General features: G+C 39.9%; 3 protein-coding genes across 3 annotated transcripts; all 3 read left to right on the top strand.

Annotated features, from left to right (window-relative positions):
- The first annotated feature begins 788 nt into the window (after nt 1-788).
- On the top strand, nt 789-8,020 carry LOC104430885 (lysine-specific demethylase JMJ706-like). The gene is made up of 16 exons (XM_039305282.1): nt 789-896; nt 2,769-2,842; nt 2,932-3,151; nt 3,399-3,452; nt 3,530-3,609; nt 3,726-4,003; nt 4,247-4,417; nt 5,285-5,509; nt 5,609-6,000; nt 6,163-6,407; nt 6,484-6,509; nt 6,692-6,728; nt 6,845-7,061; nt 7,188-7,346; nt 7,482-7,601; nt 7,751-8,020. Exons 1-16 carry the CDS (start codon nt 789-791, stop codon nt 8,018-8,020), a joined length of 2,676 nt encoding a protein of 891 aa, XP_039161216.1.
- An 8,634-nt stretch (nt 8,021-16,654) lies between these two features.
- Nucleotides 16,655-17,537, top strand: LOC104427782 (bidirectional sugar transporter SWEET12). The gene is made up of 4 exons (XM_039305281.1): nt 16,655-16,825; nt 16,929-16,965; nt 17,043-17,259; nt 17,331-17,537. Exons 1-4 carry the CDS (start codon nt 16,774-16,776, stop codon nt 17,535-17,537), a joined length of 513 nt encoding a protein of 170 aa, XP_039161215.1. The 5' UTR covers nt 16,655-16,773.
- Nucleotides 17,538-17,958: 421 nt separating this feature from the next.
- LOC120289544 (bidirectional sugar transporter SWEET15-like) lies at nt 17,959-18,635 on the top strand. Its single transcript, XM_039304594.1, has 3 exons — nt 17,959-18,030; nt 18,142-18,261; nt 18,366-18,635. The coding sequence occupies exons 1-3, from the start codon at nt 17,980-17,982 to the stop codon at nt 18,576-18,578; spliced, it is 384 nt and encodes a 127-aa protein (XP_039160528.1). The 5' UTR covers nt 17,959-17,979; the 3' UTR covers nt 18,579-18,635.
- The last annotated feature ends 8,723 nt before the right edge of the window (nt 18,636-27,358 follow it).

The following is a 27,358-nucleotide window of genomic DNA, read 5'->3' as shown; positions in this document are numbered from 1 at the left end:
ATATTTCCTAAAATCACCATTCCCACCAAATCAGTACAAATTCAAGCTCAAATAAATAAACAAATCACATCATCACAATCAGTATAAAATTTCAGTCACCAGTTATCCCAATCTAATTTCCAGAAAATAATTAATTAATTAATTAAATATGGAAATTAATTATTAAATACCGAAAATGCAACTTAGGTTCGAAAAAGCCTAATTGAACGTTGAGACAGACCCGGAAAATTTCCGAGTTACTCTAGATAAATACTAGAGCTCATCTAGGCTCTAATTGCACTAACTATCCACCTAACATGCATTCATAATTAATTAAATTTCACTAATCAATTCTAACTAACAACCTAATCCTAGCTTACTCTAAACTAATCAACCCCTAAGTGTGATTAACATGCTAAGCGAGAATTAGTGAGTTACACTCACTTGTTCAGCGATCCGATCGATGTAAATCGATGGGGACGCAACAAGGCTCAATTCTCTCGAAGGCGGGCTTAGCTTTTGGGGCTGGGAACACCTTCAAAACAAGTCAAACCCTTGCTGGAATACCCGCACTTTCAGCTTCTGTTTTCGGCTAGAAAAGAGGGAAACAAGCTCTGTTTAAGGTGATAACGGGCTAAGAAAGGTTGAGGGGACCAAACCGGGCCAAGGTGGGGACTCATGATGGTTGGAGGTGGGCCAAATGGCTCCGGCACGGGCTGAGACAGCTTGCTGGGACGGCCAAACAGGCTACTAAGATGTCGGGATCGTGCGGTGAGGTGCGGTGGCGCGCGCGCAAGGCGGGGCGATGAATGGCGATGAGCATGGCTGCTCGCAAGTGGTCTGGTGGAATGCGACGTAGGAGGGAGAGGGCTTTCATTCTTTGCTGGAATTTTCCATCTTCCATTTGTAGGAGGATGGTGATCTCGACGGCAGCAAGGAGGGGGAGAAGAGGGAGACCAATTTGCTTTATGGAGGGGGCCACCAAGCTTATTCATATCCCTTTGTTCCCTCAACTTGATCCTCATCCATAGCTGTCTTCTATTATAATTTTTTCAGACCCATTTGCCCCCATCTAGAAGCTTGAGAGGGTCCAAAAGTCATGTGGGTGGAGGGCATGCGAATTTGCTTATTTTTCTTTTCAATTGGACCTTGATTTCTTCTTAATTCAACACAATTCGGTCTCAATAAATTCAACCAACACCTCATTGATCCAATTGGTATTTTTTTTCTCACCAATTGATCCCACTTGTTTCCCAAGTTTGCGATAAAAAACAATCCCCGACATTTTCTGGACAAAAATGACCCTAGAATGACTTTTTCCCAAAAAATCTCGGTTTGCAAAAAAATCTTCTGAGACTGAGTCGACATTCCTAAAATTAATTGTGACATAACAGAACTTTCAATTTCTGAAGTCGAACTCAAATTCGTGGTTAATTTCAATCAGACGCAGTTTTAGCGTGACCTAACCTACCGGATAGCTTTTAAGAATTTTTGGTGTAATTGACCTGCGATTGATTTTCTTCGAGCCACACGTACCTCTTCGACACATTGACAACTTTCGGTTGTTGTGAAAATCTCGAGAATTCAAATACAGACATAGGGTAGTAAAACGATAGAAAAATCAGTCTAGTGCCGGTTGACGAAAATTTTCCAATTTAATGGAGTTACCCACGTTTATCCACATATCTCAGTCGAACTGACCTATCTCTAATTTCTAATCGATTTTTAATTGTACTGTAATGACCTCTAAAGATGAGCATGATCGAGTAGACGATTCTTAGTCGAATTCTCAAGTCTATTGCATTAAAATTCCTTAATGGCTTTCCCTGATAGGCTACTTATCTCATGAGTGACCATCTTAGATAAAAGCACTATGGTCGCGTCGATGAAATGCCTAACTTATCCAATCGAAACCATAACCTGAAAATCAGGATGTCACATCCACAGATGTTAGGGATAGATGAAAAAGATCTTCAGAGTCAAAATTAGAATTAGTTTTATTGGAAGTTTGATAACAATGCATGATACAAAGAGTTTGTTTAGATGAATCTTTATCAATGGAATACAATGATTCAATATCATCATTCTCAAGGGAGACACCAATTTCGAATTCAATATGATGTATTAAATGATTATGACATTTTTTGCCTGTGAGCAGTTTTTGGTGAAGTGACCTTTCTTATCACAAATGAAGCATCAAGTTGATTTCTTCTTATCTAAACAATTCTTCCATCTTCGTAAAAATTGCCATTTTTTATTTCTTCGAAAATGCTTAGATGTATGCTTGGATCTTCCTACTTTGTATTTTTTTTAAATGTTTTTTTTCTTTTATGAAGTATTTTCCGCAAGAACCATCACAATCTTTTTCTAGAGCACTTGATCTTAAGAGCTAGCAGGAACAGGCACTATCGAGTTCTCGATCGTCTCTAATATAGTTTTTCATCATTTGGCGTCTGAGACATAAATCATCAAGATAATGATGAATTTCTTGTTGGATTTCTCCAAAGGGAATATTCACAATTCTCATTTGTTTGTTGAGAAAGGATCTCTTAACTTGCTGTGAGAGTTCTATGGGAATAGAGGCCAAGAAAACTTGCCTTAAGTTTGCATCGGTTCCAAAGCCATAGAAAAGTTTAAGCATTTCTTGATAATGTTGATCGAGATGTCTTTTTGGAGTGAACAATATTTTCTTTCAAAATATTCCCTTCTTTTAAGCTCAAGTAAGTCAACGAGTTTACCAATGAAAAAGTGGTAGACAATCCAACAGCTTGGGCTAAATCTGCCAAAAGCAAACTAGAGTACAACCTCTTCGTTTGGCTGAGTGGGATTCTGATGACAGGGTCACCTTTTTCATGAGTGGAAGGTCATTTTTCTTGTAATGCTGAATAATGTTTACCTGATCATTCCTCTGTCCGTTACTCTCTCTGCTGACGAGTACATTTTTGCATTCAGGAATTATTCTTTTCGGGACTTTGAGAAGATGGCAAACAAGGTTTTTTCGCGAAGATATCAAAGTGTTGGATGTCTTCCAGCCAAATTCATGGAAAAGGAATTTTGGCAAGAAATTGCTTGCGGAAAGATGGAAGCTGTTGAATATGCTTGTGATGTTGACGGTAGTGCCTTCTCATCTTCTGACACCGATCAACTCGGAAGTAGTAAATGGAACTTGAAGGTGAGGATCTAATTTTTGCTTGCTATCTCTTAATCTTTTTCTTTAATCCTTAATGCTGTGTTTTCTATTTAAAGCATATTTAGTGGTGTTTGATGACACAGCTGGCGAGCCAGAAGTTATCTTGTGTATTGCAAGTCATCATGCTCTTTTATATAGTTGGTGTCCTGATGGATTGAAGACACTCTGCATGCTTCTAGGCTTGGTCTATCTAGTTTCACTCATAACTTCATTTCTGTTTTGACTTCAGAATCTCTCACGCCTGCCCAAGTCTGTTTTACGTCTGCTGGAAACTGCAATTCCGGTACCAGTTTAGCTTACCTTCTTCTTTCATGGTCATGTCTATTACCCTCTGGTCCTCATGCATAGTGATTATTCCAGGGAGTGACTGATCCCATGCTTTACATTGGAATGCTCTTTAGTATGTTTGCATGGCACGTGGAAGATCACTACTTGTACAGGTATAAATAATGGTTAATGCTCCAGCATTTTGGCATAACTCCTTCCTTAGTTTTTTGAGCATCGTCTTTTGAATTTTTGCCCCTTTACTAGCATCTTCTTCACCTTTTGCTTGCAGTATCAATTATCACCACTGTGGAGCTTTTAAAACTTGGTATGGAGTTCCCGGTCATGCAGCTTTGGATTTCGAAAAGGTAGTTAGGGAGCATGTTTATACCACTGATATTCTATCTGCCGATGGTGAGGATGGGGCTTTTGACTTACTTTTGGGAAAAGCAACTCTATTTCCCCCAAATATTTTGTTAGAACACGACGTCCCAGTCTTCAAAGCAGTTCAGAAGCCTGGGGAGTTTGTTGTAACGTTCCCACGAGCATATCATGCAGGATTTAGCGATGGTAAGATTTTGTAATAACTTAGCTTGATTTGACGCATAATTAGACAGTTGTGTCCCTGGCTCTCCCTCAAGGACATGCGCACGTGTGTACACGTGGAAGTGCTCGTGCATGTGCATGTGCATGTTTGCACCTACGTATTTGATGCATGCATTGAGCAGAGAAAAAGAACTCTTAGCTTAATCTTGTATGGTTTTTCTTTCATTTGATTTTGCAAGTTGCACTAATAGGTCTGCAACTATTTAGGTTTCAATTGTGGCGAGGCAGTGAACTTTGCACTTGGTGATTGGTTTCCTCTTGGAGCCATAGCTAGCAAGCGCTATGCACTTCTAAACAGGATTCCATTGCTACCTCATGAAGAGCTCCTCTGTAAAGAAGCAATGCTTCTCTATGCAAGCGGAGAATTTGGAGATTTAGGCTGCGCATGATAACATTTCTTGGCCGGGGAACAATTTCTTTTCAGAAATAGTTATTTTCTATTTCTATTCTAGGGAACAATTTCTATGTAAAAAAACCCGTTTGGTAACTACACAAAATTTTTACTCTAGAAATAGAAAAAGAATAGAATTGTGTTTGGTAAAAAACAGTTTCTTTTTTATATTTATTTGTTTTTATTTTTTTCCGGTGAGACCGCCGCCACCGCCCGACGCCGCCACCGCCGCCCGATCGACCGCCGCTGCCGACTACCGCCCCCGCGGCCGGCGGCCGGCGCCAATGGGCCGTGCAGCGCGATCGGCGGCGGTAGTCGGCGGGCGGCGGTGGCGTGCGGCGGCGGCGGCGTCCGGCCAGGGCGACCGGCGGCGATCGGCGACGACCAGCGACGACCGGCGGCGGCGGGTGGTCGGTCGGCCTCCGACGGCGGCGGCAACAACGGTCAGCCGGCGGCCACCGGCGGCGGCAACAGTCGGTCGGCCTCTGCGACCGGCGCGGCGGCCGGCGGTGGCGGCAGCGGCGGTCGGCCAGCAGCGGTGGCGGTGGCGGTGGCGGCGGTCGGCGGCGGCGGGTGGTGGCGACGGGCGGCGGTCAACGGCGGTCAATGGCGGTTAGCAAGAGAATAATAAAAGAAAAAAAAAATTTACTTATTTCTTAAACTTGTTCTCGGGAACAAGAATCAACTTTTTTACTTCTCATTTCTATTCCAAAACCATTCCCGGACTAACTTTTTGTTCCCGGGAACAAAAAACTAAGTTGCCATTATCAAACAGGTTTCTATTCTTTTTTTGTTCCGGGGAAGAGAAGAATAGAAATTCTTGGGCTAGGGAAGGTTACCATGCGCAGCCTTAGACTACTCTTCTGCACACTTGGTGTCACACCGCAGTATGCAGATTTCTTTTGTGAAGCTGATGCGCTTTCAGCATTGTGCTCGCTGGGGCTTAACGAAATCAAGGGCATGCTCTGGTGTAATACCAGTTTCACATGGAACAGTTATATGTAGTCTATGCAAGCGCGACTGCTATGTAGCATATATCAACTGTGCCTGTCATCTCCATCTCCTTTGCCTACGTCATGGTACTCTTTGCTTCTTCATCATTGCTTTTGGCTGATGAGTTCCTCTTTCTTGTTTTCTGATTCTAAATGGCTTATTGCAATTTTCAATGATTTCTTCAGATATTGAATCAATAAAATCTCCGTGTGGAAGCAATTATACAATCTTAGTGAGGGATCATATATTAGAACTGGAGGCAGCAGCCAAGAGGTTTGAGCAGGATGAGCAGATTTTGGACGATATCCGTCGGGATAAAGGCAGTGATAAAGAATTGTTTTATATTCCAAATTTATTTGATGACAGTTATAACGAGAGATACATCCCTTATTGTGACATTCATCCACTTTCTCTAGATGCTAACGAGTCACCAGAGTTGGATTGTATTGAGAGAGAACCCGAACTTAATTATGGAAGAAGAGATTTGGAACCTGAAATGCATCAACCATGCCTCTCCTCAGTTCATCCAACTCATTCAAATTCTATGCTGGCTCAAAGCTCATCTATTATTGACAATGTAAGATTCAGATATCAATTGCCGCATCTTTTATCTCGCATAATGTATAGTTTAGGAAGTCACAGATAAGCTTGCTTTGTGACTTTTGGTGGTACAACATGACTTTTGAACTTTTTTTAGGTCTCAGCTCTCTGATGTTTATTCTGGTAATATCATGTGCAGAATGCCGGGCATCATGTTTTTGAGAAGCCAATTCTTAACCCTGACAAACTTTCAGAAAATCTGTCTCGCAATGCATATGAATCGTCTGTCTCCTCTTTGTCATATGATGATTGCACGAGTGCTGATCAGGATAGACTCCACGACTCAGCGAGGAGGCCATTTTCTGGTCAATATAGCGATGACTCTGATACTGAGATATTCCGAGTTAAACGACGTTCGTCTATGAAAGCGGAGAAGAGGAGTAGGCATGATTCTTTGCCCTTGCAGCATTCTGGACACCAGGTGTAGTTTCAGGCACTAGTGCAACTTTTTGTTGAAAAGTATCGTCTTTGCTATTGGCCTTCTAGGTATATAGTTTTGGCTTGACATGATCTAACTTGTAATCTCACTTAGTATCTTCCTCAAACTGGGGTTAACATGCATATTATACTTGTGCCATCACTAACCCCTATCTCATCAAGATATTGATTCCCTCGTAAGGCCATGGACTGACTCATTTGTCATCTTTTTTTATAATTCTTTGTCCAAGGTAATCTTATATCTTTCGTGGTCTTTTTGGCCCCAGTGTAAGTTCATCCTCTTGATCAACTTTTTGTTTAGCTTAACAGGAGGGTCTGGAAGTATGAACATGAACGAGTGGTTAATAGGGTTCTTGCAATCCTTTTTTCGCTTATGTTGGCAGACCAACATTTTATAGGGTATGCAAGAGGAACTCGACCGAAGGGTTTCAATCAGTTCCGTACGTGGTTTCTTTGCTTAGCGCCATGCTCTGGCTATACTATGCATCCATCAACTCTGAGTCCAATGATTTCCTTCTCATCACAGTCAACTCAGTGGGATGTGTCATAGAGATCATCTACGTTGCTCTCTACCTTGCTTATGCTCCTAAGAAAGCCAAGGTACGAACTTACCTATTCAATCTCATATTCATATTGTCACCATTCTTACCTGGTCGATATGTAACAGCATACATTGTTAAAGGAGGTTTTTTAATGATAAATGCTTGCATGGATGCATTCATGCAGATATTTACAGTGAAGCTGATGGTGACGGGCTTTGGAGGGTTTTGTTCCTTTCTTCTCTTGTCCCGCTTGTTAACAAAGGCATCAACCAGGGTCCACCTTTTTGGGTGGCTTTGTGCTGGATTCTCCGTCAGCGTCATCGCATCTCCTTTAAGTGTTATGGTGAATAATTGAAGTAACTCTTGATTTTATTTTATTTTTTAGTTTTCCCTGTTTATACTTTTCTTCATGCACATTGCTACCGAGTGATGTGAGACAAGTTTCGCATGGCGTTTATTTTCGACGAATATTGTGCAGAGAATGGTGATACGAACCAAAAGCGTAGAGTTCATGCCCTGCTCTCTCTCATTTTTCCTCACTCTCAGCGCTGCGACTTGGCTCCTTTACGGTTTATTCCTCAAGGACATCCGTGTTGCGGTATGCATCGACTTTCGGCAAATACTAAAAATTATGCTAAAAAGTGTTTTCTATTACCCAAAGAAAAAGTTTGTCGTGGAGACTACGGTTTAGATATCGCTTTATTTTCTGATATACATTCATTAACGCAAGTATGATTATTTATATAGGTTCCAAACGTACTGGGTTTTATCCTTGGAGTGTTTCAGATGGGACTGTATCTGATATATAGGAAGACGAATGTGATGGTTTTGGAGGAACCTGATAATTTCGGTGGTGCAAAGCCGATTGCCGATACTCAAAGTCACAATATCGCCTCTAATGACAGCATCATCGACGTTGATGAGGTCAAGGAGCGGAAAGACGATGTATCCGAGGGTGTGATAAGCTTGGAATCTTCCGATAATGGACCAGTGGCGAATAGTTCATGTGAAGTTTGACACGGGTTAAGTCGCTGCATATGCCTCTGTTGTTGTCTTTCGAGTAGCTAGTTAAGCTAATTTAGTTCTTTCGTCTATGTAGTTAATGCACGCGTCGTAACTTGTATATGCAAATGGTGACTAACACCGCCTGCATAGGTGCTCTGGAATTGCAATGTCTTGTCTAGCAATTAAAATCTTTCTGATCTCGTTCCTATCGTAAATGAACTCATTCTACTGTCTCTTTGATCCGTATTTCGAAAAAGAAATAATTATCTAGGTCGCTATGTCTCAAATTAGAAATGGCAAGTTTGCCTCGACTCACCTATAAAGATCATGATTTGTGACCTGAATTGAAATCCGTCGTCAAAGATGCTTGTCATGATCTACCTCCTTTAAAAGCGGAGAAGCCCACTCTTTGGAAAACAAATAATCAAGCCTATCATCGTCGGCGTCGTTTAGTGAGCAACGTTTCGATAAAAGTCAAATGGATACTCGTTCTCTGTGTGTTAGTAAGGGAGTCATATCATCTGGCACGAGATTACCGGATACAAAAGCTTGGCACAACTTCCATCCGGGCCTCTCGTTCTAGCCCGTTACACTTTTTAAGAATGGCATAGCTTCATAACATTAAGGGAATATCCTTTGTCTATTGAGTACTCACCAGTCTGTGAAACTTCAATAGTTTGGTGTCGGGCACTTGGGTGCCGATCGAGTTGAGTTGAGCCAAGCTTGGGTCGAGTCATCACTACAATTTACAGCAGAGTTCTTATGCCCCCAGCATTTTATTTCCAGCCTTTCCCTTATTGCTGGTCACAGCGATTTAATGACTTAATTGATGGCATTAATAAGTGCCTAGATGGCCTTAAATAACATATCTAGCACCATTTAGTGCACATAAGCCACCAAAAGTCTTTCCGACACCACTCTTGACAGTATTTGAGTAAAAATGGACGGCATTTCTAAATGTTGGGAAAAAAGATCTTGGAAATGTGTAATTTATTGAAGGGCACGTAAGTCGGCGCTCCAAACTTGACTTGAGCTTGATCTGATAATAGAGTTTTACCAAGCTTGGCTTGAGCTTAAAGAAACTCGATCTTCTAGAGTTTCATAGAGCCCGAATATCTTCCTTGGATTTTCGTGTATGTGTGGATGCACTGTGTAACTTTAGGATCCCTATGTTTGATTTTATCACAATTATAATTGCAAGCTTAAGCTTGACTCAACATGAGATTTGAGTAGCTTGAGCTCAACTCAAGATCAAAAAAGTTGATTTGATCGAGTAATATATCATCGAACTGAGGCTGAGCTACGTGCTCACAAGTAACTTGACTTAGTTTATGGTGACTCACACAAAAAGCTTGGGGATGATTATCATCTTGCTAAGGCAATATTTTCTTCCACCCTCAGCGGAGAGAACTTTCTTCAATCAAGCTTCGTATTGGCGGTTTACAAAGATGGACGTTTTGACGAAGTTCGCGCGTAGGAAAGCCCAGTTTGTAGTGAAGTCTTTTCTCATAGAACTAATTCGAAGATTTGCTTCAGATATGATCCAATTAGCGCAACAAGAAAGCAACGCATTATCGGCAACTATAAGGAGAAGGAAAAGACCCAAACCTAAGCACATTGGTGGGCTGGTCGTTGTCTTTCCCTATAAATCTTCGTGTATGATAAGGTTGGACACGACAATTCACGTACGGACACGACCGTTCGGTACGAAGGTTGGCACGAATCATGAAATGACATGAATTCTGGTAAATATTATTGAGCAAGATGTGGAGAGTCCCAGTCCGATTGGGATGCCCCGCCTAACTACATCCTCGTTTGGAGGCCTCTATCCGCTACTTAGTTATTCTCGCGTGCCCTTGGGCCCTTCATCGTGACTCATTGAATTATATATTTACTTTTGAAACTCGCATGATTAGGACAATTTAGGAAAAATGTATTTGTAACGCGTCAGAGTTGCACAGAAGCTTTTAGCTTTTATTTGAATTTTCTAATGGTGACAATAAGCAAGGGAAGACAAACGGAGGTCCAGAAAGATTTGAAGTTAAGATCTCTTAGTCTGATACAATATGAGATTTTGTAAGATTTTTGTCAACTGCCGTTAGACAAAATGGTGGTTTAACATCTAACTATTATAAAACATAGAACTTGATGTTAGGTTACATGATTCATCAATTGAATACACGTGCATTGTATATTGCCACTCGGCCTTACCACCAAGACCAATGACCCACAAATCAACCACATGTGATCTTACTAATTAAGAAGACGGTATTGTTACTTATAATCACCGTCCATATATTTGTTGCACAAGTTCATGGCAACCGGTTAATCTTGTGGAAGAATTTAAATATATACTTTATAAGATACACACCTTTAATTACTTTTATAGTGGAAGCTAAAGAAGAAAAGGACCACGACACCATAATATTTTTTTTTTCAAATTAGTTATTACATTAAAATAGTAGATGAAACTACTAATGTGGCTGACTAGTCACCCTTAGATAGTGGTGTGGTGTTAGCGTGAAGTCTTACGTTGCTTTTTCAACAAATATAAAACAAAACAAATGTAGGGGGGGGAAAAACCTGAGGTTTGCCTACTGTAGGATAGCATACCTAAGGCAACTAACCTAATTTGAGTATTTCCTCAAGGTGGAGGATTTTTTTTTTTCAACATCAGTTGCAATGGAATCAATAGTTTTGCAATATTTTGAATAAAGTCTCTATGATTATCCCAAAAAATTACTAAACTTGCTTTGTCGTGAAATCTTCTTCAAGAAATTTCAATAATTCCTTAGCAATGTGTGGCACTAGATGGTATGTACCTTAATTAAGGCACATACCTAGAAATTTAATTCCCGTCTTAACAATATTCATCTTTCTTTGAGAGAGCACGATTCCATATATCTTTATAATTTCTACAAACTATTTGAAGAGAAGTCAGTGAAATTCTTTATCAAGACTATAAAGTAATATGTCATCAATGTAAACCGTTACATTAAACATAATTGGCTCAAAGATGCAGCTCATAGCCTTTTGAAACAAAGAAAGGACTACTTTGAAACCAAAAGTGAGAACTCCCGTCTTAGGTCCGTCTTCAAGGTGAATGCACAGTTGCCAAAATCTGACTTTGAGGTCAAATTTAGAATAAATGTGAGCTTTGGTTAATCAGCAAAAAGAAAATTTCAAAAAGGCAAAGAAAATTTATCATTTTGGAGAAAAAGGTTAAGGGTAGTTTATGACCAATCGCATCTTTCCCCTATTTTGCTCTATTTTCTTATTGACATAAAAGACTTCACAAGCCCATTGAGAGTTTAAAATTCAATAAGACTTTGCTAGAGTTGTTCTAAGCATTTCCTTTTGAACAGAAATAAGATGTTCTAGATTCATTTCTAGTGTGACTCGCCTTAGTAGAATTTATATCTTCATTTTTTTTAACGGGAGACAAACAAAAAACTCTAGATTTTTCCACAAAAGCTGGGGGCATTTTTTAAAGAAGTTTGAGTGAGATTCTGGACATGATTCTAATTTGCATGATTGGATCTAGTAAACTCATATAAATGCAAAAAAAAAAAAAAAAAAAAAAAAAAAAAAATTGAATTCATTATAAGTCTCAAAACTAATATTTCTTGTGTTTTCTCCATGTTTGACAAAAAACTTAAATTGATCTTTCTAATGATATTAACTATTTATTTTTTGCATATATTATTCCACTTGCAAGTATCTCTATTTTGATATTCAATTAATTCTAAAATTATGTGTTTTCTTATGTTAATTTTTCTTTTCTCATGTGAAGGAATCTCATGGAACTTTGAAGCGTGTTTTTCCAATTTTAATTTTTTTTTTAAAGGAAACCAGTTAAAAAAGTTAACACGTTTCCTTGAAAAAAAAATTTGTGGAGGAGAACCCGCCATTTGGATTTGGAATCTAACGGTACGGTTACCTAATCTTTTCACTTATCCTGACAGTTTGCAAACAGTAATGGCGGCCCATTTACGCACTCCATGTCCCCACGTCTAAGCACTTATTTCCAGACTGCAATTCTCTTTTGCTAAAGGAGATGTTTCATGTCGGAAGGGAGTTAACTTACAATCAAATATGAATGTCAAGAAGCATAGTTTCCCTTTCTTATCATTTTCCCTTCATTTCAAAGAAGTGCTTTGTTAGGGGCTATAGTTTTCGACTCGAGCATAGTACATGATTCCAAATTCCGAACTTCATTTGATGACGAATTGCAATGTTTGACCAGCGTTGACTGGTAGATAACATCAGGGTGTTGTTGTTCCGGAAAAGATGTCCTTGTAATGGATTTGTGGCAAAGTGTGTTACTTCAATAATCGATGTACCTCGTCCCCACTGTTGCTTCAAAATTTAAAACCTTTTTTCCGCAATGACGACACCTCCATTAATTTGGACAATGATACTCTTCCCCATCAGAACATTCACACAGGCACGTGCAAAATCATTATAGAAGGGAAAATTCTTTAAAAAGACCTACACCTATTACACATGAACCAATTCAATTTTAAATATTTCAATTTTATTAATATTTTTCGGGCCTTGAGAATCTTGCTAATTGAATTATAAATCTCTTGACGATTTTTCAATTGAGTTCATTTGGCCAATTTTAATTAGATTATCGATGACATAGATACCAGTCATTTTACATGATGGCAAAGAAAACAATTTTGTAATTCTTACTAAAATATTTATTTTTTATTTTTTATTTTTCTTGGTTTTTTTTTTTCCTGTGCAGGTGAGGGTCATCTCATTAACAATCCTCCCCCACCACAAAGGCTTCACTCAAGGCCATCACCTTGTCAACTGCAGGCAAGGGTGCGGAAGCCCTCACCAGATCTAGGTGAGGATTGCCCCCAGCCAACGAGACCACAAAGCCAAAATAGATTCAATGGGCATATTGTCAAAAAGTTATAAAAGCTGTCCACTTTAAGAAATAGCAAATGAAAAAAAATGAAAAGAAAAATAAAAAAATTTACAAAAGTTGTCCATTTTTGTGCTAGTGATGCCATGTAAAAAAATTGACAAAATGAACTCAACAGACAAATTGTCAAAAAATTATAAAACTCAATTGATAAAATTAAAAGGTTTATAATTAAATTGACCAAAGTGTAATAGATTTAAGATTTTATAAACAATTTTCTCCCACTATAGAAAGAGATCACATAAATAACTAAAGCCAAAAGCAAAGCATATACCAATTGATAATAAAATATATAACAACACCAATGATTCCACAATTGTCGGATCATTGTTACTCTTATGAGCTCTTATCCCATCAAGTGGCCATCTCATATTGTAATTCCACACTCAACTCTCGAACCGAGCCTACTCGCATCGAGAGCTCTCAGCAATTTAGCGCACGAAACTTAAATCGCAAATACCATCAAACGAATCTGGGAGGAGAGTTTATATGTCAAGAGTATACTACTCCATGTTCTCGCATAAGACGCGTGTTACGAACGGATGCAATCCGCGACAAGATTAATGCTGATGTCGCGGTCAAAAAAGTGCTACCCGACAAGGCGCAACGATTACCATTGAATTAAAGCCTTGATTAGCTAAAAGAAACGATATAAAGACCCGAAATGATTCGGCATTCATAGCGAGAAAGGGAGACGCGGATCGATCCGAAACGACCTGTCTCCCATTTTTGGCGGAGGGTTATGTGAAAAGTTGGGGTGGGGATGGCAAGACGTCACTCCATGAATGGATGGATCGAAGGTTATCCCCTTGACGGACACACGATTGCCCAAATTGGCCACGTGGAGGCCTAGCTGGGAACCCTGACTCATCCCTATCCTTCGACATTTAGAGTATGCATCGATCCACGTGAGACCTTCATAGAATGTACCAGGCTCTTTAATTTTAACACAAGCTAATGCATTCGACATATCCTAATGACCAACATACAGTCATGTATAATTGCTCCTGGAACATAACTTCTTGGTATAGGTAAGGGTCAGAAGAAATTTTCTTTGCAGCAAATTCAGCATTTCTTACTTAAATACTAAGTTCAATATGCTAGTATCGCAAAAAAAAATTTCTCACTTCTTCTTGATTAATAATTGGGATAAATGCACCGGAAGTCTTAAAACTTATTGCAAAAGTATAATCAAGTTTTACAACTTTTAAAATGTGCAATTAACAGAAGGATTTAATTAAAACAATTTAACAAATTTTATGACTCAATTATATTTCTTGAAAGTTTTAGAACGCCGTTATACTTTCGTGACAAGTTTTGGTGCTTTCAATACACTTGCCCCTCAATTATTTTAACTAAATCATTCTTTTCTAAATGGCCAAATGATTTTATAAAGTGTTGTAAATTAATTATTTTCTTTAATTTTTCACTCAAGTAGAAATGTAGGCTACACCCTATTTAGTATGACCCTTTCTAAGTATCTAAGATTGCTATGTCAATGAAGACATATTTATATATAACATCAATATATAATTAATGTGGATTAAGACATGTCTACATAGAAAATCAATATAATCAATCTCTTGCAACAAAACAATGATAATAAGAAGGAAAATCAATATTATGCCTAAGCAAGGGTCAACCTCCCGATCGAGACCGGCCTCACCATGGCCAAGGCAAGGCTTGTCGGGCTCACCAGACCTTGCCCTCGCCCTCGCCCTCACCCAAGTGAGGCCTAGCGAGGCGTGGCAAGGCTGCTCTCGCCTAGGCAAGGGTCAACCTCGCCAGATCTAGCAAGAGGGGCCTTGCCTGGCCATGCAAATGTGACCGTGCCAGCCATGGCTGTGAGCGGTGGCTAGTGATGGCCACTAGAAAAAGGAAAGGAAAAGAAAGGGGGAATGGAAAAAAATTCAATAAATTCAAAAAAATATTAAAACATTATTTAAAATATCAATATCAATGTTGATCACACCACATCAGCTTGCCGACATGCACATCAGTAATTTTCAGCCTAAATTAGTCAAATGAATTGAATTGGTATCAATGTGAAAATGTTTAAAATCACATTAGCCCAATTAAAAAGTTTAAAACTGAATTGGTACAAATGCAATAAGTTTTAAAAAAATTTAGTACTTTTCCATTAAAGGCATGGACAACATGGTACGTTATCGTACTCAATTATTGAAAATACAAACATCACTTACTTTAAGACATGGTTGTGTGTGATTAAATTACCTTAGGACAGTGTTTGACATGCACTTTGCCAAGTTGTGGCCCTCGTATAACAAAACATATGTTGATTAGTGACTTATGTTGTCCCCTAATTACTTCCTTTCACATTGATTAAATATATCATTATAGGTGTATCTAATTGATATTTGTACAGCTAAGCTACATGTGAATGTGATTTGCAGAATTGATATTCCAAATGGCATAGCAAATTATAAGTATGCATCTAAATAAGTGAAACAGGGTGGATAAATATAATATTACATCATTTGATATATCAATTACGTCAATCAATTTTAGTATAATTAGCACATAAAAATCCTTTTATCTAAATTCCATTTAGGCAATGTTAACTTAAGTTCAACGGGAGTGGTTACGTGATCATAAGTGACTTTTGAGTCCTAGAAAGTGCCGAATCTTTATACCATGATAAGGTGCTGGCCCATGGGCCAAAAAAAAAAAAAAAAAAAGATAAGGTGCTGGCGTCACGTACGGGCGCGCATTCACCTACTACATCAAGTCACTGGCAATTATTAGGCGAGATCATCATCTCCATTTGCAATATTAAAAGATATCGTGGCCATCAATGTAACGGATACTTTAAATGATGTGATAAGTTCATACCTATTGCACCACATAATTAACATGAAAATTATCTAAAGAATCATAAATTTATCTTGTAGTAATGAATTTATTCCTAAACTTACCAATTTTAACTAATGTAGTCCTAAACATTTTAACCTTTATATCAGCTTAGGTTAAAATTGCTGACATGACGGTTCTATTAATGCCTGGCCAATTGTTGAGATGGACAATCTCATATGAAATGACGTCGTTTTGCATCGAACCAAGAATATGTGAAATTTTTCTTTCTTTTCTTTTCTTTACAATATTTTTTGCTTTTTATTTTTCCCATTATATTGTTCATCTTTATCCCCTACTAGTCACAAGTGAGGGTCATAGCCCTTGCGATCTAGGCAAAAGCCACCAACCACGAGCTAAGGTAAACCTTGCCAAATCCAACAAAGCTGTGATGCCCTTACAAGGGGTGGCCAACGCCAAGGTTGCCCTTGCCCGTGGCCGATGATCTTCACAAACTATTGCCCAAACTCTAATGATCGACGAACAAAAAAGATGAATAATATATTAAAAAAAAGAATCAAAGAATTCATAAAAAGAAAAATTGCAAAATGGCATCTTGTCATTTAAGATTGTCTACGTCAATTGCCAGCTATTCTACATAGGACATTTGGTGCTGACTAGACTGTCACGTCAACAACTTCCAATTTAAATTGACCTGATAAATTATATTTAAAAAGTACTAAAAGGTTTAGGATTACATTCGGTAAATTAAAAAGTTTAGGACTTAATTGGCCACCATACAATAGGTTTATAATTTTTTGGACAACTCTCTCTTCAATCAACCACGATCATAAATCATTAGGTATCCAACGTGAGCATAGCTTTTGCCTCCCATCTCCTCTATAAATTGCAAGGCCAACGTGAGCATGATTTCCACAACATAGCCTTATTTGTTTTCAGCTTCGAAATCTTCCATTTGAATATCTTCGGTTTCTGAGAGGAAGAGAGTGGGAAAATGGCCATCTTCACGACTGAAAATCCCTGGGTGCTTATTTTTGGAGTTCTAGGTACTTTGCACACGGTATCCAACTGTTTTCTAGTTACTATCGAACAACAACCGATGACTTTGTTTTGACGAGTTTGTCAACCTTTGGATTGTTGTTGTCGTAGGTAATATCATATCCATCGTGGTCTTTTTGGCCCCAGTGTAAGTTTTTAACTCTTTCTCACTCCATGCACACTGACAAATATAAGGTTTAGGATTTATTTATTCTTCTTTTCCAGGCCAACGTTCTGTAGGATATGCAGGAAGAAGTCAACTGAAGGGTTTGAATCAGTTCCATACGTGGTTTCTCTGTCCAGCGCTATGCTTTGGCTGTACTATGCATCCCTCAAGTCTGAGTCCAGCGCTTTCCTGCTTATCACGGTCAACTCGGTCGGATGTGCTGTAGAGACGATCTACATCGCTCTCTACCTCACGTATGCTCCTAAACAAGCCAGGGTACGTAGCCACAGCGTTGTTCGTGAAGAACACACCTAATGTATTTTAATTGTTGGAGAGTGGATACGCAGATGATGACACTGAGGCTGCTGTTGCTGAATTTCGGAGGGTATTGTTCCATTCTTCTTCTGTCCCACTTCTTGACGAAGGGATCGGCGAGGGTCCAACTTGTTGGGCGGATTTGCGTTGCGCTCTCTGTTGCAGTCTTTGCTGCTCCGCTAAGCGTCATTGTAAATGATGCAGAAGCTGATCCCGAGTTTTCTTTAGCTTTTGTTTGAAGCTACTTCCTTCCCCAACGCTAAAGATAAATAAAAAGAAGACAGCATCAACTCAAAAAAAAAAAACACGCGTGGAAACACTCTCTTCCATTTGCATTTTACATAGCAGAAGCAATGAGCATGCCATCTAGGAGCTGCTGGAAAACAAAAAGTCTCATCGGGCATATGAGTAACTTAGACGCCTGTCAAACTTGAGATGGAGTGGCCACTGGTCCGTTATCAGAATCTTCAATAAAGATGATGAAGTCATGCCCTTTGCAACTTTGTATATCAGAGCTCAGCTTTCCAACACTGGTATCATTATTCTCCTCCTCCGTCACAACTTTATTTCTCTTCCTGTATATGGCATGCAGCGCCATCTGAAGCACTCCAAAGATGACTCCTAGCACGTTTGGACCCTATGTATGCACGTACTCATGTTAATGGCGCTTTCCCTCCAAAGATGACTCTCTTCCTGTATATGGCAGTCTTTGCTGCTCCGCTAAGCATCGTTGTAATTTACTTCTATGTGACTCCTTTCTTTTTTCCTGCATGAGAACGCATGTCTTGCATATTAATGTGGCACACAAATTGTACGTACGTGAGTTTACATATGTGTGTGCAGAGAATGGTGATATGCACCAAGAGCGTGGAGTTCATGCCCTTCTCTTTGTCGTCGTTCCTCATGCTCAGTGCTGTGACATGGCTCCTATATGGCCTATTCCTCAAGGACTTGTATGTCGCGGTATGCATTTTCATCTACTTGTTAAAATCAAGATGGCGAGCTGTGGCAATATTATCTTCGTTCCCCTGACTGAACAATATTAACATGTGTACGTGCATACATAGGGTCCAAACGTGCTAGGAGTCATCTTTGGAGTGCTTCAGATGGCGCTGCATGCCATATACAGGAAGAGAAATAAAGTTGTGACGGAGGAGGAGAAGAATGATACCAGTGTTGGAAAGCTGAGCTCTGATATACAAAGTTGCAAAGGGCATGACTTCATCATCTTTATTGAAGATTCTGATAACGGACCAGTGGCCACTCCATCTCAAGTTTGACAGGCGTCTAAGTTACTCATATGCCCGATGAGACTTTTTGTTTTCCAGCAGCTCCTAGATGGCATGCTCATTGCTTCTGCTATGTAAAATGCAAATGGAAGAGAGTGTTTCCACGCGCGTGTTTTTTTTTTGAGTTGATGCTGTCTTCTTTTTATTTATCTTTAGCGTTGGGGAAGGAAGTAGCTTCAAACAAAAGCTAAAGAAAACTCGATCAGCTTCTGCATCATTTACAATGACGCTTAGCGGAGCAGCAAAGACTGCAACAGAGAGCGCAACGCAAATCCGCCCAACAAGTTGGACCCTCGCCGATCCCTTCGTCAAGAAGTGGGACAGAAGAAGAATGGAACAATACCCTCCGAAATTCAGCAACAGCAGCCTCAGTGTCATCATCTGCGTATCCACTCTCCAACAATTAAAATACATTAGGTGTCTTCTTCACGAACAACGCTGTGGCTACGGACCCGGGCTTGTTTAGGAGCATACGCAAGGTAGAGAGCGATGTAGATCGTCTCTATCACACATCCGACTGAGTTGACCATGATAAGCAGGAAAGCGCTGGACTCAGACTTGAGGGATGCATAGTACAGCCAAAGCATAGCGCTGAACAGAGAAACCACGTATGGAACTGATTCAAACCCTTCAGTTGACTTCTTCCTGCATATCCTACAGAACGTTGGCCTGCCAAAGAAGATTAGATAAGTCCTAAACCTTATATTTGTTAGTGTGCATGGAGTGAGAAAGAGTTAAAAACTTACACTGGGGCCAAAAAGACCATGATGGATATGATAATACCTACGACAACAATCATCCAAAGGTTGACAAACGTGTCAAAACAAAGTCATCGGTTGCCCCTCTTTTTTGGAGTAGGCCTGCACGCATAAATGGCGCTCTCTCTCCTCCTTTCTGAAGAACGAATGCCCTTACGCTACAGCTTCCCTTCCCTCCTTTCTTTCCTTCTCAATTCAAAATTTTGGATGAGAATTCGCTCTCTACGTTGCGTTGCTTCTCTGGCCTGCTACGGGGCTAGGTCATCTCCACTCTCTGGCTCAAAGCACGTTGCTCCTCTACCTTACTCTGGCGCTCGCTCATCTTCGTTCTCTGCCCCAAACTCGTTGCTTCTTTGGCCTACGTCATTGTGTTCCTTCTCTGCCTTGCTCCGGTGTGGTTTCCCAGCACAAGATGGTGAGGAATGTTCTTGCTGTAAGTCGCAGACTCCAAGCGATAAGAAGTTCCAGCTCTCTCCGATTCGGCTTTGGATTTGCTATGTTTGCGGCTCATAATAGTGAGTGTTTTTTTTTTTTTTTTGGTCGGTATAATAGTTAGTTGATTCGGCGAATGCTTGCCGTGATCAGCTGCTGGTGAAGGAGATGGAAGGAGGACCGGCATGTGTAGCGACGAAGGTGGAGAGAGCGAGTGGAGGAAAATGATGGAGGCGTCGTGCGTAAAGATGGACGAGGAGGTTGGAGGGAATGGGGTGGATGCGTCAATGAGGATGGCGGGGTCGAGGGCGATGGTGGCGGTGGTGGGGAAGGAGGAGGTGGCGGTGATCTGTGTCCCTTGGTTTTGTGCACATCCGCGCTTCGCCTCAAGCGGACCTCTCCATCTCAAGCGACACTCTGGTTTAGGAAGATACTCCAGCTTCAGAAGTAATTGCACAGTTTTTCTGGGTTTTGGGGATGTAAAGGATTGCGCAGCCATACCCGTCGGATACGGCCTTGGAAAGTTCTTGCTTTGTTTCTTTTTGAAAATTTGCGTCTTCGCTTCATATTGTCGGAACCTGCTTCCAAGCTGAATAAGGGCGAGGATCGGAGGACGAAAGGAGTGAAGAGACATTATAAAACGAGTGCTCATCCTCTTTCCCCTCTACTTCGCTGATTAAAAGAGAGAGTTTGAGATGTTCCACAACAAAGCACGGTTTGCTGAGAAGTGAGAAAAGAAAAGGCTTCCTTATAGTTCACGAAGTCCTTTTTGTTTCTTGAACTTTTCCTTCTTGTGATTGTGTTGTTAAAAAACTTTGCAACAATTTCTGTGTTTGTTAGGATATAGCATTCTGTAAAACAATTGTATCTATTCGGTTTTTAAAGAATTTAATGTATTAAAGTTTACTTTTGCTCATTTGGAGAGAGCTCTTCCCATGTTGACTTAGTTCATGAATTTCCTGCACTCCTCTTTACTTTCTCTTTTCATTATGCACGCAGGAGATCTGTATACCAAAAAGTAAGGTTGGGTCTACACATCCATTTTCATCATCTTTTCTAGTTGGGAACCACCTGTACCCTGAACTCGACATTCTCAAGTTCACCAATTGAACAAGTCTAGCATATCCTCGCAAAGTAGTAAGCTCAATTGGACTCCACCTAATGGATGGATACAGAGATAGAATCTGTCACAAGTAGAGATTCAGCAAGTAGTCTCCAACACAATGTTGATGTTGTAATTTTCAATCTTGGGATAAAAGTTCATCATTTGAGGTATAAACGATAAACACCACAAAACAATGACATGAAGGATCTGTCACTTTAAAACCAACTTGAAGTCAATACAATAGATTATACAAGATGAACATTGATTAGCCCAACACTGGCCATAAAGAAACGTTTTCAATTGCAAGGCACCTATTTACATTTTACTAGTTTACATGGTGCGAGGAGAACTTTTAAGGACTCTTCGAGTTTGGTTTCTTCAACTCGACCACAATCACCCTGATGTTGTTTAGGCTACTTCGAGTTTGCCGCGAACGTAGCAAATCCGAAGCCAAATCGGAGAGAGCTGGAACTTCTTATCGCTTGGAGTCTGCGACTTACAGCAAGAACATTCCTCACCGTCTTGCGCTGGGAAACCACTCCGGAGCAAGGCGGAGAAGGAACACAACAACGTAGGCCGAAGAAGCAACGAGCTTTGGGGCAGAGAGCAAAGATGAGCGAGTGCCGGAGCAAGGCAGAGGAGCAACGTGCTTTGGGCCAGAGAGCGGAGATGACCCAGCCCCGGAGCAGGCCGGAGAAGCAACGCAACGTAGAGAGCGAATTCTCACCTAAAATTTTGAATTGAGAAGGAAAGAAAGGAGGGAAGGGAAGCTGTAGCGTAAGGGCATTCGTTCTTCAGAAAGGAGGAGAGGGAAAGCGCCATTAATGTGTGCAGGCCTACTCCAAAAAAGAGGAGAGGGAAAAAAGCAGCAACATATAGAAAAGGGAAAATAATATATATTTTGCGCAGAAAAAACTAGTGGGGCTGCTCGTGCTCACGTGGAGCCACGCGTCACTTTCTCACTGGTTGGGGTGCACGCTGACTTGGCGCTCCGGACGATCCAATATTTTTTGAGAGGAGAGAGAAAAAAGCAGCAAAAGATCTGTCAATGACAGTAAATTTTTAAATAGAAAAGGAAAAATGATATATTTTGTGCAAAAAAAAACCAGTGGGGCCGCTCATGCTCATGTGGAGCCACACGTCACTTTCTCATTAGTCGGGACGCACGCTAACTTGGCGCTCCGGGATCATCTAATATTTTCTCCCAGAAGAGAAATTAGTTAGATAACGTGTGTGAAGTACCTAGAACTCCAAAAATAAGCACCTGGTGATTTTCAGTCGTGAAGATGGCCATTTTCCCACTCTCTTCCTCTCAAAAACTGAAAGATATTCAAATGGAAGATTTCGAAGCTGAATACAGATGAGGCTAGGTTGTGGAAATCGTGCTCACGTCGGCCTTGCAATTTATAGAGGAGATGGAAGTCAAAAGTTATGCTACAATACCTAATGGTTTATGATGGTGGTTGATTTTTTTTTTTTTTTGGTTGGTTGATGGTGGTTGATCAAAGAGAGAGTTGTCCAACAAATTTTAAACCTATTGTATGGCGACCAATTAAGTCCTAAACTTTTTAATTTATCGAATGTAATTCTAAACCTTTTAATAATTTTAAATATAATTTATCAGATCAATTTAAATCGGAAATTATTGACGTGACAGTCTACTCAGCACCAAATGTCCTATGTATAATAGTTGGCGATTGACGTACACAATCTTAAATGACATGATGTCATCTTGCAATTTTTCTTTTTATGAATTCTTGGATTCTTTTTTTTTAAATGCACTACTCATCTTCTTCTTCTTTTTTGCCGGTCATTAGAGTCTAGGCAATGGTTTGTGAAGATTGTTGACCACAGGTGAGGGCAACCTTGGCATTAGCCACCCCTTGCAAGGGCATTACGGCCTTGCCAAATTTGGCGAGGTTTACCTTAGCTCGTGGTTGGCGGCTTTTGCCTAGATCTAGCAAGGGCTATGACCCTCACTTGTGACTGGTAGGGGATAAAGATGAACAATATAATGGGAAGTAAAAAGAAAAAATATTTTAAAGAAAAAAAGAAAGAAAATTTTTCAAATATTCTTGATTCAATGCAAAACGACGTCATTTCATATAAGATTGCCCATCTCAGCAATTGGCCGGGCATTAACAGAACTGTTATGTGTGGCATCCCAAAAAAATTCAAGACAAGCTCTAAGGTGTATTAAAGCCCATAATTAGGTAACGAAATTACCTATGGTTTATGCTTTAGCCATTAGTCTCCTCTTAAGACTAAGTGATATATGCTTGTGTTCATGAGATTTTAAATTAGATAAATTAATGAGAATAATCTATGCTCGGCTATGCACTTTATAGACTAAGTTCCTATAAATAAAATGTTACAAGATTTTGGCCACGTGGAATTTAGTAATTAAATTCTTAAAAGAAAGAATTAAAGATGAATAATTGAAAGGGAAATTGTGGGTTTAACTAGGTTGGGCCTTAGGCCCAAGAGTATGGATTTTGGAGGGCCAAATGGTCGGCCCATTGGAGCCAAGGAGGGGCCGTCGACCAGCCCATTTGCTGGCCCAAAGCCCAGCCGAGAATGAAGCCCATTAACCTTGCATGTCCTCCAACACTTGTTCTCTCCTTTTTGCCACTTGTTCTCCTCATGAGAACACTTGTCCCCCATGCAAGAAAAGAATGCATGCAAATATATAAGCCACCAAAAAGAAAGAGAGAGGGAGAGAGTGGCTGGTTTTGAGAGAGTGAGAGAGAGGGAGAGAGTTGCCGAGAGAGAGTGAGATGCGAGAGAGAGGGAGGCCAAGGAGGAGGAGCTCGCCCGTCGCCGCCTGCACGCCATTCGTCTGTCACCGGTGTGCCGTCCGTGTGCTCGTATTTGCTCGGTCTTAGAGGCAAGTTGGGACTGATTTCTGCTCTTGCATGTGTGCCTTGCATGTATGATTTGTTTGTGGTAGGTTTCGGATCATAGGGAAGGCAAAAATCGGAGCTAGAATGTGGCTGTTCTTGACTTTGCATGCTGATTTCGTGAGATCCTTCTGAAAAAGAATCTTGTGAGAGCTTGCATGCATGTTTTGAGTTCGATTTTGACTTTGATCTCTTCATGAAAGTTGTAGCTAACATCTTTAACTACAACATACTGAAATTTGGTACAAAATGATGGAGATTTAAGGGGTCAAACTCTCATCCTACGGAGATGCTAGATCTGGAATGTTTTCGCATGAACCGCCTGAGTCAGAACTTTGTGAGAGCTTGCATGCATGTTTTGAGTTCGATTTTGACTTTTATCTCTTCATGAAATTTGTATCTAACATCTTGAACTACAACATACTGAAATTTGGTACAAAATGATGGAGATTTGTGGGGTCAAACTCTCATCCTACGGAGACACCAGATCTGGAACGATTTCACTGACCTTTCGGTGGATTTGTGGTTGCATGTTGATTTGCACTAAGAATCTCTCTTCGATTTCTTCATGAAAGTTGTATGGGACATCTTAAAATACAACATAATAAAATTTGAAGTAAAATGAACAAGTATAACTTAGTAAATCGACCTACTCTTGAAGACGGTAAAATACAACATACTAAAATTTCATGGACCCATATGATGACTATACTCTGGTTGTTTGACTTGGATCCCTTCATGAAACTTGTAGAGAACATCTTGAAGTAAAACATATCCAAATTTCAGAGGAAACGAAGAAGAATAGGTAGGTGAAGACTCAGTATTTCGGAGAAGCATGCACTGGACGTTTCGGTGTTAGATCCAGAAGCTTCGTGTGACTGTAGAAAATAATATAAAAATAATTTGGCTTGGAAGTCTTCATAAAAAATCTACTTTAGTGTCTTAAATATAACCTGGTAAAATTTCATAATTTTCTGAGGTCGTTCAAGTATTTTAATCGAATTATTTCGAAAACTGCACATTCTGTTTCTATCCGAAATTGCATGCTGTATTTGTGTGAATTGTATCTTCTTGTGTGGAACTCTATTGGGCATGTGTTTTTCATGAAATTACTATCTTATTGTCTTGCCTATCACATGCCTTGATTTTATGATTTTGGAGAAGAATATGGATATTTAATTTAAATATTTTATAAAATAGTATATGCTGGAATTTTGTAAACTTCGAAAAGGCATGAAATATGGACCATTTTAAATTGCATGGACTCCATGAATTGTATTGTTATGGATGATGGTGTCTTGCTGCATGTACGATAATGATTTGAGGTGCATGTATGAATTCAATGATGAATATGATCTTGGTTGCCATCACATCTCATGCCATGTTGAAATTGAGCCATAATTGTGAATGTGAAATTGAAAATGAGATGTATAAGAACATGCATTGTGGTGATGAGAAGACCGTCGGAGGTGTGAGCCGACGATGCCCCGGGAGTGTCGGGATGCTTGGTGGTATACGGTACGTAATTCCAGGGGAGGCCTGGTGGTATGTCGGTATATAATTCCAGAAGCCTCGGAGGTTTGTGCCCAGGATGTGAGGGGCCGGATGCCCGGTGGCTTTAAATGGCTGAATGCCGAAGGTTTCTCGAAATGCCAGGATTGGGCGCGAGTGATGAATGTGGGATGCAAACATTGGTCCCAAGAAAGAGAAATGTGGCGGTCCAAAATGAAATTGAAATTAAATTATGCATGATGATATATGCATAATATGATGAGATGTGCATTGATACATGGTAATGATGATGGTACATGTGATATGATGATGTTACATGCATGGATGCGTGGTAATGATGATGGTACATGTGATATGATGATATGATGATGGTACATGTGATATGGTGATATGATGATGATATTATACGCATGGATGCATGGTAAGGATGATGCCTTATGTGACATGATAATGGTAAGTGTATGATATGATGGTGATGTCTATATGATGATGATGGTACATGAGGTATGATGACATGTGCATGATGCCATGGTATGTTGTGCATGGATGCTTGTATGACATGTGATGCTATGATTGTGATGATTGCATGGCATGATGTATTGAGTAGTTTATTGGTCCTTTACCTGCTGAGTGGTTGTACTCACCCATTTTGGGAAATAACATTTCAGACTAGATAAGATACCTCTGCTGCCACTGCTACCAATAATGAATCAAGTGGTTGGATATGATTGCGAGGAGGAGGATATGATCGAGGAATATATCATCGAACCGAGGCTGAGCTACGTGCTCACGAGTAACTTGACTTAGTTTATGGTGACTCACACAAGAAGCTTGGGGATGATTATCATCTTGCTAAGGCAATATTTTCTTCCACCCTCAGCGGAGAGAACTTTCTTCAATCAAGCTTCGTATTGGCGGTTTACAAAGATGGACGTTTTGACGAAGTTCGCGCGTAGGAAAGCCCAGTTTGTAGTGAAGTCTTTTCTCATAGAACTAATTCGAAGATTTGCTTCAGATATGATCCAATTAGCGCAACAAGAAAGCAACGCATTATCGGCAACTATAAGGAGAAGGAAAAGACCCAAACCTAAGCACATTGGTGGGCTGGACGTTGTCTTTCCCTATAAATCTTCGTGTATGATAAGGTTGGACACGACAATTAAGCACATTGGTGGGCTGGACGTTGTCTTTCCCTATAAATCTTCGTGTATGATAAGGTTGGACACGACAATTCAGGTACGGACACGACCGTTCGGTACGAAGGTTGGCACGAATCATGCAATGACATGAATTCTGGTAAATATTATTGAGCAAGATGTGGAGAGTCCCAGTCCGATTTGGATCCCCGGCCTAACTACATCCTCGTTTGGAGGCCTCTATCCGCTACTTAGTATTTCTCGCGTGCCCTTGGGCCCTTCATCGCGACTCATTGAATTATATCTTTACTTTTGAAACTCGCATGATTCGGACAATTTAGGAAAAATGTATTTGTAACGCGTCAGAGTTGCACAAAAGCTTTTAGCTTTTATTTGAATTTTCTAATGGTGAAAATAAGCAAGAGAAGACAAACAGAGGTCTAGAAAGATTTGAAGTTAAGACCTCTTAGTCTGATACAATATGAAATTTTGTAAGACTTTTGTCAACTGTTTTAAAAAACTTGAACCGTTGGACAAAATGGTGGTTTAACATCTAACTATTATAAAACATAGAACTTGATGTTAGGCTACATGATTCATCAATTTAATACACGTGCATTGTATGTTGCCACTCGGCCTTACCACCAAGACCGATGACCCACAAATGAACCACATGTGATCTTACTAATTAAGAAGACGGTATTGTTACTTATAATTAATGACGGTGCAATTCTGTCCATATATTTGTTGCACAAGTTCATGGCAACCGGTTAATCTTGTGGAAGAATTTAAATATATACTTTATAAGATACACACCTTTAATTACTTCTATAGTGGAAGCTAAAGAAGAAAAGGACCACGACACCATAATATGTATATATATATATTCAAATTAGTTATTACATTAAAATAGTAGATGAAACTACTA

Source organism: Eucalyptus grandis, chromosome 11 (genome assembly GCF_016545825.1).
Source record: "Eucalyptus grandis isolate ANBG69807.140 chromosome 11, ASM1654582v1, whole genome shotgun sequence".
Classification (NCBI taxonomy): Eukaryota; Viridiplantae; Streptophyta; class Magnoliopsida; order Myrtales; family Myrtaceae; genus Eucalyptus; species Eucalyptus grandis.
The sequence above is the reverse complement of the archived record's forward strand: the minus strand, read 5'-3'. Positions and strand labels throughout refer to the sequence as shown.